Source organism: Electrophorus electricus, chromosome 15 (genome assembly GCF_041902795.1).
Source record: "Electrophorus electricus isolate QZ-2024a chromosome 15, ASM4190279v1, whole genome shotgun sequence".
Lineage (NCBI taxonomy): Eukaryota > Metazoa > Chordata > Actinopteri > Gymnotiformes > Gymnotidae > Electrophorus > Electrophorus electricus.
Window position 1 is genome coordinate 5,932,501 of NC_137511.1, and position 11,444 is coordinate 5,943,944.

Here is an 11,444-nt window from a genome sequence, read left to right on the forward strand (position 1 = left end):
AAATTCTTTTTGTGAATGTTAGCTATATCTTTAAATGTTCTTTTTCATTTGCTCCTTAATTCTCTTTTTAAGAAATCATTTGTTTTGCTTACTCAGTTTACTTTGCTCCAACTATGTTTATTCAATTCCAGTTGTTTTCTTTGCTCATAATACAGTTTTTCCTATAGATGCTTCTATGTTAAAGAGTCCAGCGTTAATAAAGCTCTCCCATTTGGCAAACATAAGTTACAGTATATTTATAGAAAAGTTCCAAAGCTAATCGTTTGCCAAGAGTAACCAGAGATGTTATCAGGGTAAACCTCCTTAATCTACTGGCTTAAGTAGCTGGCCTGGCTGCCCTTTCCCCAGTATGAGAGCGTGGGGTTGGCCCTGTCTCTGCTCGCCCCGCCTGCCTCTGGCCCTGCCTCCAGCCCCGCCCACCGCCCGCACCCATGTCGAACCCTCCTGCCCCGCACCTCCTCCCGGGGCGCCGGCGTGAGAGACGGCTGAACGCGAGCCTGGGCCAGGACTCGGCTGCTCTCTCCGGCGTTCCGTAGCATTCCGCTGGCTGCCACTAACTGCCCTTCCCCTTCTGGCGCTTTACCTTTGCCACCGCTGCCTATGGCCCCGCCCCCTGCGCCCTCGCCGGCCGAGAGCAGAGAGCTAACGGCAAGCCCGCACAGCAGACGTTGTAACCATATCTGCTGCTACACGCGCTCCTCTGCCCTCTTTTAACAAGCAAGCATTCACTCTCCTTCTCGAGTTTCTGTTCCGTTCGTTCCTCTCAAGTCTGCCTGTGTGTGTGCTCTCATTTTGGTTTCATTTCTTTTTCTTATTCATTTACTTCTATATTGGTTTGCTTCTGGTTTGGCTTTTTAAATTCTTTTCTTAAATAAATACTAACAGAATATTGCAGTCTTGACTGTAATGGAATCCTGCACTATTAAATGCCGTAATTTGAACCTGTCTATGGGGAAAACATTAATGAAGTGCTATGACTTTAGTGGTTTGCATTGGTTCATTGGTTTCCATTTTATTTCCCTCTTCTTTTTCTTTGTTTTTTTATTTTTGTTGTTGTTGTTTTTTTTGGCCATTTCTCCTTCCCTCTGCTGGCTTCCTCCCCCTTCACCGGGTCAGACCTGAGTGCCCCTAAGAAGTGTCGTGCGCGTTTTGGGCTCGATCAGCAGAATAACTGGTGTGGTCCGTGCAGGTGTGTATATGGTGTGCCGGCAGGTAGGCTAGAGCTGGCGTCAGCTGGGGAACTCGCGCACTGGAACCTCGTCCCTCTCTCTGGCTCTCGCTAGCACTCTGTCCCTTCCCTTTGTCCTCCGACATCCCGCCCCGCTCTCTCTCTCTCTCTCTCTCTCTCTCTCTCTCTCTCTCTCTCTCTCTCTCTCTCTCTTTCTCTTTCTCTCTCCATGCCACCCTTTTCGCGAGCTGCAGCTTCTGCCACCCGTGGGTCGGTCGGCCGCTCTGCGACTGTGCTTGGTGCAGGGGTGGGTGGGTGGGGTTGCACAACCCAGGACCCTGAACTGTGCTCACGAAGCTGGGCCTCGGTTTTGTAAAGCCGAGACGAGCGGCCGGTCTGGTCCGTGACTGAGGACCAGACCTGAGCTGAGGACGCGTGCACACACGTGTGCTTCTTGTCAACACGCAGCACCCTCACACCATACGGTCTCCGTACAAAAAACCCAAGACCAAAAAAAGGTCCAAATTAAAGGCCATCACCAAGGGGGCATGGCTGAGAGGGGTTGGGAGTGGCATGTGCTGGTAAGCGTCCAGGGAGGTCCAATGCCAGTGTCCACGGCTGAAGCCTATGCTCTAGCTACATGCCTCATTGTCCAAATGACATGACATTTGTGTGTTTGTTTGTTTTTTTGGTTTTTTTTTTTTGTTTGTTTTTTTTTTTTTTTTTTTCCCTTCTTGTGTTTGTGTGTCTACCTCTTTGGCTAACAGATGCAAATACCCCTAAGAAGTGTCGTGCCTTGTTCGGGCTTGAGCAGCTCAGTTTGTGGTGTAAACCCTGCAGGTATATTCTCAGTGGCACTCTTGGGAGGATGTAGATGATTTATGATGGCTCTAAAAAGATGAAGATCGTTTTCCTCTCTTCACTGCTTTCACCGTGATGTGTGTCTCCTTCTCCCGATCACGTCAGCTTTTTTCATTTCTTTTGCCCACCCTCTATGTTTGCCAAACTGGTTCATTTCTGTTGTCTCACGGACTGATGGGTCTCGCGGTAGATCTAACCAAGCAGCCGGGGTCCAGGGGCAGAAAGTGGCTCAGCATGTGTAATCTTAAGCTGCTGATCTGGTACTGTGATTGGGCATCTGGAGTTGATTAACTCAGAAATAACAAAGAATCGCCGTGAAGGCCACCTCCACCACTTTTCACGATTGCACCCATGTGGACTGTCCAAGTTCTGCCCTGCGGTACGCTGCTGCTCTGTTGACCGCCTGCACTGGCGCTCTGTATGAACTTTGTTGTAATGTAGCCTCTTGCTCTCGCTCCTCCCCTCCCTCCCCTCCCCTCCCCTCCCCTGATAACCCTTTACTCAGTCCGAACCTCTTGTCTTTCTGTTCTAACACAAGCAGTCTTTGAATTGGGAATATATTGATGGTAGGTATTTGTTTCTGCTAAGTAATACCCTTCTCTGTGTCATGCTTGTACTCTCTCCAACCCCACCAACCCCACCCCACCCCACCTCACCACACCCCCACACGCCCCCGCCCTCATCGCTCCGTCGTGTTACCCTTCTGTGTACCGCGTGCGCTCCATCTGCCTCCCTGCTCCCGTAGCCCAGCTTACGTCCTTACTTACGACGTGTTCATTCAGAGAACAACGCCAGCGTCGTCCCGCGCTGGCCTTCGCTGCTGGAAGACTTAAATCGTGACGGCTTATCCCAGCCGTGCCCCCATAACCGGGCAACTAGTTCAGAAGCGAGCAGAGTCTCGGCAGAACAGAGACAGCGCGGAGAGGCGTGGCTTCTCCATCCAGCCCCCACCCACTCTCGGAGGGAGAGCCAGGGTGCTGGGGAGGCACCGGGAGAGCCGGTGGTAATTGTGCACTTATTTAGGAAACTGGGAGGTTAAAAGACCCTGCTCGGCACCGTTTCCTGGAAAGTGCATCTCCCGTAATTCCCCCCGAGATGCAGAAATCAATAAGGAACACGGGCAGATACTTAGAATCAATAGGGCTCTCGCAAAAATGGATATTAGCTTATTTGCGTCTTTCTGACAGGCAGTTAGTATAGCACCAGCATGAGCTGTTCTGCGGGGCGCGTCCAGAGCGTGCACAGAGCAGTTCACGGCATGCAAAACGAAGCGCTTTTTTAAAGTTGAACAGCACTTCAGATCAACACTGCTACCGCTGTCCGCGAGACGAATCCGCCCTAACCGTTTGTCCCTTCTTTTTTGGCTCCGTCCAGCCATTTCTGACCCTGAAGGGACACACTGTGTACAGTGTGCCTCTTCGCAGCTGTGTACAGCTGAAAGCACGTCTTAAGTTCTGCATGCCCCTTATCTAGACGGGGTAGTTGTGTCTGGATCAAAATGTCTTCCTCTTTCTCAAGCCCTATCCATTTCTCTTGTTTCATCCCTGTACCTCTTAAATATGTCTCCCAGACAGTCTGTACCTCTGTCTTCGTCTCTCTGCCTCTCTGCCTCTCTCTCTCTCTCTCTCTCTCTCTCTCTCTCTCTCTCTCTCTCTCTCTCTCTCTCTCTCTCGCTCGCACTTTTTGTCTCAAACCTATACCCGCATAAGACCAGGCAGGGGTATAACTTAGGAAACAATCCTTACCTGGATTTGAATAGGATTAATAATGACTCTTTTTTAAAGGTTACAGTTATTCACTGAGCTCCATCATTGATTACTCTGTAGCTCCCCTGTGTCTGTCCTCTTATCCACTATTTGTTTTTCTCTCTTCTGTCTTGCAGACCTACAGCAGTAGAGGCTGAATAGCTTAACTTGGCCTTTAGGCAGGAGAGAAAGCTGGTTCTTTTTCTTTATTTCTTTTTTTTTGTGGGGGGGGGGGTCAGGTCAGGCTAGGGCAAGGTACACTGAGACTTTCACTCTTTCCATTTCTCCTTGGTTTCTCTCTCTTTCTCTCCTCTCCTGATTCAAAACGGGGTATGTATCCAGTCACCTTGGAGACGAGGAAATCTCTCTCTCTCTCTCTCTCTTCTCCTCTCTCTTTCTCTTTCTCTCCTTCTCCCTCTCTCACTCCCTCACTCAATATCTCTCCGTGTCTCTGGCGCTCTCTCTCTCTCCCTCTCCCGGCCCTCTCGGCGTGCTGGCTCGGCGCTGCTGCGCCGTTGCCCGTGCGGCTGGCTCGATTGGCTGGCCGCAGGCGACGCAGACGAGGGAGGCTTCTGACCCGAGCACGCATGCAAACATGGCGCCGCGACCTCTGCGCAGAGCGCTCATGCACATGTCTTAGGGGCAGGCTGAGAGGAGCGCGTCTCCTCTAACCTCTTACCTCTCCATCTGAACTCCCCCCCCAAGGAGCGAGCCAAAAAAAAATAAAAAAAAGCAGAGAAGAGACATGAAAAAAGAATGGAAAAGAGACCAGTGTAATAATTCAAGCTGATGTGTAAACCGGACGGGCTCCCCGGCGGTTTCGTTGTGCCGGGGCCGAGTTCTTTGTTTCGAGCTCGTTCTGTTATCCTGGTAGGGAAAAACAAAGGCAAAGGGAGAGAGCATTCGCCTCTTTCACCGTGTCCCGCCGAGCCTCCGAGGCGGTTACCCTTCCTCCCCGCACTCCTCGTCATCACTCATACTCCTGCCGCTGTCTCCTCGTCTGCCCTCTGTGTCTGTCCGTCTCCTCGTCCTCCGTGTTCGCACCTCTCTGCCGTCTCTTTGCATGCGTGGTAACGGGGATAGACGTCGAGGGAGAGCCGGTGGCCGAGAGCGAGCTCGCCCCTGCTCGGCTGTCCGCGCTGGCCTTGTCGGGGAGCAATAGCATCCATTTAGACGCACAGCCTCGCCGAGGGGAACCACCCCGTAAGCGACAGCGGCCAAACCCAGTCCGGCCATGCCGAGGCCTGCACGCTGTCGCACAGTAACTGGTCGTGCACGTATGCAATCGTGCACCTAGCTGTGTGTTCGTGTACGTGCGCGCGTGCTGACTTATGTCCACGTGTAGCAAATGTGCATTTAAATGGGTGCTACTGCTCTGAGACTTCTGGCAAGCTGGAAAGTGATTATGTAGGAGGTAAACTGTAGGCCTGCTCTCTGTTTGCAGGAGAAAAAAGAAGTGCATTCGCTACATTCAAGGTGAAGGCAGCTGTGTCAGTCCTCCCTCTTCGGATGGAAGCTTACTAGAGTCCCCCCCATCCTCGCCCTCCATGGTCACCACCTCCCCAGCCTCGAAAGAGCCCAAACCACAGACTGAACAAATGCAACCTCTATCACTGACTATGAAGCCTGTTCCTCTGGTCTTGTCCTCACACCACCCTCACCAACATCTCTCCATGGCCCCGCCTCCGCCCTTATCTCTGCTGGACAACTCGGGTGCGGGCAAAACGCCCGGCTCTGCCCACAACGGCTCCTTGGACCCTTCAGACGTGTCATCGTCCCGCCCCTCAGGCTCCGCCTCCTCGCAGCCTGCATTGGTGTGTCACTCCCATTCTCTGCTGCCCAGCTCTGCCCCCACGCAACCGCTTTCGCTCGTTACCAAGTCCATAGACTAGGCTAGCCTAGGATCGATTTACCAGCTTACAGCTCTGCCCTTCTGTCTGCTGCCTCTGTTTTTTTCTTCCTCGTTCTGTTTCTCGGTTTTCTGTGCCATACGGCTTTGAAAATTTAGTTAATTCTTTTATCAAAGTTCATTGGTCAATATTTGACCTGTCATTATCTAAAATAAATGAAATTATTATAATTATAATATTGATAATAAAAGTACAACGAGTTGTAGAGTATAGCTTTGTGAATCTGCCAAATTTTTAAGACGTTATTTTATTTTATTTTTTTTATTTTTTTGCTTTTTTTGTTAGTGTTCAACTGTACAACAGAAAAAAATGCTTAATTGTTATGTAGTCTGACAGATATAAAAGTAGGTTAGGTGAGGATTCGGTGAGCCCTTTTCTGAAAGAATTGGTTCTCCTTCATTATTTGTATTAAATACGAGCTTGTGAACCAATCATTTCACACCTGTTCAAATCGTGGAGGGCATGAGGACCGTGGAGACACTTCTCCAACTGAGGAACAACATTAATTGTGATGTTACTTGTTCTTGTTTAAATGTACAGAAATATCGGGGGGGGGGGGGGGGGGGGTTACTGTGTTAATATGCATTGTTCCATTGCGTTGTCTATTTTATTTTTTATTTTTGTCGTTGTTTACTTGGGGGGGGGGGGTCGAGTTGGGTTGGGGTCGGTAGACTCAGTTGGAGTGATGTTGGGGGACTGTTGAGGTGGGGTAGGGTGGGGAGGGATTGGGGTATTCAATACACAATGTCACAACGCTAGGACCTGTAGTATTTATTGCTTTAGAGATCGCTTGTTGTATCCTGTATGTTGTCCCTTTTTTGAAATATTTTCATTTTCTTAATACATTGTACAATTTGTTTTTAATGTAAGCAACTATATATATATATATATATATATATATATATATATATATATATATATATGTGTATGTATATATATATATATATATATATATATATATATATATATATATATATATATATATATATATATATATATATATATATATATATATATATATGATCCATTATTACAAGGCGGTTTTGAAGTTAAATTGATTTACTGTTTTGACATTAATTTCTTTTGCAGAAGACCAGAATTCCACCAAAACAGTGCAGAGTCTCCAAAACAGATGTATGCACAACTTAATTTCTAGAAACATATCTATAAGCCATTTTACAACAGAAGAAAAGAAAACTTGAAGTGGGGACAGTGGGTACCATGTCTTTCCTAGCCGACTCTTGTTGGAAGCCCGTCTTTTGTATTGCACAGTCTCATCTCCACCGGACTGTAGAATTGTGTACAGATTTTCCGTGCCAAAATTTGTGATAATTTTCACTCCCCCTCTTACAAAGCTGTAGGTTTGTTTGGTTGTCATTTCTTTTTGTTTTCTTTTTCAACCATACTTTGCTGTGACGTTACATAGATTGCTATGTATGTAGTATAAATGTTGCTATAACAAATGTGTTTGGTAGCAGATTGTCAAATATTAAAATTTAAACTTAAGACGGACGTCATACTGTATAAACCCTCAAGGGCCAAATTATGTATATTAGGAGGTTCATAAAAAACTATTAAATAACAAAAAAAAAAAAAAAAAAAAAAATCCACAGACTGCCACTTTGAAGTACACTACTACGTATAGGTAGATAGAAAACATAGGCATGTTGATGTTGCAAAAAGCTGTAAAAAGGCTACAAGAGAATCATCCCTTCAGTGCCATCGTAGTGGACTTGACACGGCCGTAAGCCGCCCATCTCTTCTCTGGTTTATTACGATGCTAATGATGAATAGTTTGAATGTTTCCTTAACGGCTGTGATGTTCCTGTTCTGTTTTATGCTCTTAGCTTTTAATTTCTGTTTTAGTTTTCTTTTCTTTTCTTTTTTCCCCCATTTTTTTTTCCCCATTATTTGAAATGGTTCCCAAACCATGTTTTTGTAATGAATAAATGTTTATGCTGTACAGTCTCTGTAGCATGCAGTTCTGTATTAATAAAAGCGACTTAGTATGTGCACATCAGCTTGCTGTCTGTTTTTTCCTTCACTCGCCGTTATTCGTTCTCCGTAAAGGGTTCTGTGGCGCAGGTTCCGCACCTCGCCATTGTCACAGTCGCCGGCCACGTGGGAGAGAAAGAGGCCTGATACGTTTCTCTAGCCTGCTTCAGACAAATGTTTTGCACAGGCCTGTCTGGCAAGGTAACATCAATTTCTCTTGCCCACTGCTATATGCGTCTGGTTCCGCTCTGAGTGGGATTCAGCAGAACTCACTCTTTGGCAGTATCTAGGGGTTAACTCCGTTCAGTTCATTTATATTACTGTACCACTGAGCCAGTTGATGCAAGAGCTTAACATAGTGCAGATTTTCACTGTAGGTCTTCACTCATGTTTGAACAGCTGTTTCGTGATTTGCCTGGCTAAGTACTACTGAAATGCTCATGTATGTAAGACAAAGCCATTCATCTTTGACACCCCGCAAATGTTAATTTGTTAATAAGTGTGGCTTGACTGACTGAAGCAGAAATGCAGAGCCATGTTCTTCGGCTTTGCAGCGGTACCTTTTAAACTTGTTTTAGTTGCACAACTTTGCTCCGTGCATAAAGTATTAAATTTCACTTAATGACGGAATCATTTTGTGTGTTTTAAACTGTGGCCAGCAGGGGACAGCAGATCAAATTATAAATTACTTAAATCTTGTTGAAAGTCTACGAATAATCAAGTTCAGCACATACCTATAAGATCCTTTTCCAGAGACCTTAACTGATGCTAAACGTCAGCCTCACGGGGACCAATCAATAAGGACAAAGCTGCCTCTGTGTTCTGTTCCTGCTTTCCTTCCGAATACAGGAAACACTGAAGTAAACAAATATCTTGAAGTATCAACTCATAGAGGACAGCACTGTGCTGTTGCCTCTGCAAGGTTTTCCTTTACAAAGATGTGCACCGAAGTCCTGGATGTCCACTTATCAGTCTGAAGTCTGTTTCTGACAAGCAAATGTGATGTGGTGTGGTAAACAGAGCGAGCAAACAGGGGCTCTGGAAGAGCAGAGGAGTGTTCTTGTTGCGCTTGCAGATGTCAGCTCTGCACGCAAATGAAGCGGACTTTCAGACTCGGAACTCCATCCAGAACTCCGAGATTGTCGATACGTCTCCTCCCGTGCGCTGGAGGGTCAAGGGCTTGGCTGAATGATGTACAGAGAGCTCCTCTTGTTCCCTTTCAGAATGGCAACAAAGCTTTGTCTGGACCTTAAACCAACAAAGGCGTGTAATACATTTCTCTCCTCTAATAGTATTTATTTGTTCTCTTTTGGGGGTCTCCAACTGTAAAGTAATTAAAATCTCCTATGTACAACTGCCCCGCAAACCTTGCTAGGGTGAATGGGGCTCTTTTCACTGCATCACACAACCTATTAAGGTTCTCTCTTGACCATGAGTGGACCATCGATTTCCCCTTTGATTTTCTTCTAATCATTTCAGCAGTTTCCTTTCATAAGTTTTTTCAGCCTTTTGTGTCGTCCACATTCAAAGCTTTGTTTGTTTGTTTATTTTACTGAATGAAAGCATGGTGAGTGGTGATGCAATGCGTTCTCTGACACAGACTAATCGGCAGATTAATTTTACTCAATGCGATGCTTATTTAGTTATTTCTAACATCAAATCGCAGTGCATCTTTCAGATTCCTGTTCCTCTAAAAAAATGAATGAATTTAAAGGTAATTCTAATATCCTATGTGGTTCATTCAATGACGTATATGATTTATGAGAACTTTATTATATATTAGAATATGATTTGGCAAACAAAGAAATCACATTACTTCCTGTAATATTTCAAGCACTCGAGGTAAGGGCTAATGTCAGTTCAGAAGGGTTTGACAGATGTGCTTGTACACAGTATATGTCCTTACCTGTTACATACCTTCTTTGTTCACACAGAATTAGCACACCGAGTCGTGTCTAGTTGGGTACATGCAGTCAAACCTGCCCATATTACAGTCAATTTTAAAGATGTTCAGCTCTGTTTTCTGTCTCTGAGTGATGTGTAAATTATATAATCTAAGAACCTAATATAATAAAACATTCATTTTCTTCTCAAATGCATTTACTGTATCTTTAACGACGATACGTTTGATAAGAGCCAAGTAATGCAATAGCACTCCAACCTTTTTGGGCTTCGAGTGAAAAAGAAGACCGAACTAGTCTATGCCTCCAATTTACATAACTGTCTTTCAGTTTGAGCAGAGCGGTATTACTGTGGCATCAAAACACAGGGCTCAAGTTGTGGTGTGGTCTGCGGCTATCAACCATGGCAGGTATGACACTGGTGTAGTGGTTAATAAATCATGACCTGGTCAAGGGGGAAGTAGATCAAGCAGTGGAGGGAGTAAGGAAGAAGAGGAAAAGGGGAGGAGAAAGAGAGAAAGAGAGAAAGAAGCAGAGGTGATCATAATGAGTGGCTTCCTACTGTCACTTCATCCAGTTATTGCCTCAAGCTGTCAGTACTTCCTGGGAGACTCAACACTTTTTAAGCTTAAAAAAAAGTTTATAGAGTCTACATGTGTATTTGAGAGCGGAGGCAGAGACAGGGCAGGAATCCCACAGAGACTCTGTGTACTTTGGTAATGAGATGAGTGATATTGTCGCTGGTGGCCCAAACCTCATGGATGACAGGATGACTTTGAGTGGAGGAACAGATGAGAAATGGTCTGACAGCAGAATGGTAATTTCAAGCTCAGGCCTTCTATTAGAGGTTTCACTGGTTCAATGCTTGTGGAGTCATGATTCATACTGCAGATATGGGTGATACACTTATTACGGTATTATTGGACTAATATGAGTAATCAGTATATACATATGTATTACATTATAAAAAGATTTATATTAAAGAAATATTCATTCTTTGTTTAAAACATAGTAAAACATATAATAAAACCACACTGAACTATGTAAAATGTTTTGCTCGGTTATGTTTTGAAAGACAGTTTCGTTGCCTCAATATATGTTCCATTGATGAGTGCAATACCTGTGGATTTATATAAGCAAAGGAAAGTTCATAACAAACTACACCGTGCTGCCTTGACAAATGCTTACAATCTTGAAATATGAACACAGCAAATATTGTTAAATACAGAAATTTAGTGGATAGAAAAAATACTTCTAGGTATATTTTCATGGACCTAACTTCAAGCATTGCTTTGGTTAGGGAAATAAAACGGACTGAGTGAGTTAAATAAATATTAACGGGAATCTGCTGATGAATGGATGAATGAATGAGGGAACGCAGTGAACAGACAAGTGCGGGCAAGCAGCACTGGGGTGAATCCCCCACACGGCGGAGCTTCCTGAGCCGTGGCGCTTTGGAGTCAGCGACTGCAGTGACCCATCCACAGCCCCTAATGATGCCTGTGTGTTGAGCGCTAACGACCCTCAGTGTGCTGTAAGCCCTCAGGCTAATGCCACATCTCTCCGCCACTCTGCCTCCCTTTATCCCGATTTACTCAACCTTTCCGAAGGCACGCACACGCGCAGACCCACCACAATGAGAAATAATTCATATTATGTTGAGCTCAGAGTTTGGAACAGAGCCTCATTAGACGAGCACTGTAGCACGGGGACATACTTGGAGTTCTTCATTAGGATATTCAAAGGGGCTGATCCAAAAACAATCCCCGAGAGATTACATTTCTGTGCATTCTGTGCAGCACATAGCAGGGAACACACTGAAAGAGTTTTGTTGTGGTGAGTGAGGTCATCTTGAAGTTATTAA

The 11,444-nt window shown here is 45.4% G+C and overlaps 1 protein-coding gene across 40 annotated transcripts in view; it reads left to right on the plus strand.

Annotated features, from left to right (window-relative positions):
* Window positions 1-7,699, plus strand: part of tcf7l2 (transcription factor 7 like 2) — an 82,461-nt gene extending 74,762 nt beyond the window's left edge. For 11 of the 40 annotated variants that reach the window (XM_035533439.2, XM_035533445.2, XM_035533443.2 and 8 more), the window contains 2 exons: window positions 1,117-1,189; window positions 5,219-6,238. In XM_035533439.2, the coding sequence (XP_035389332.2) occupies window positions 1,117-1,189; window positions 5,219-5,666 (521 nt within the window). In that variant the 3' untranslated portion in view covers window positions 5,667-6,238. Of the gene's footprint in view, window positions 1-1,116; window positions 1,190-1,935; window positions 2,010-2,534; window positions 2,597-5,218; window positions 6,239-6,773 lie in introns of those variants that run through there. The other 29 variants (XM_081698189.1, XM_035533458.2, XM_081698190.1 and 26 more) reach the window with 11 other exon arrangements.
* The last annotated feature ends 3,745 nt before the right edge of the window (window positions 7,700-11,444 follow it).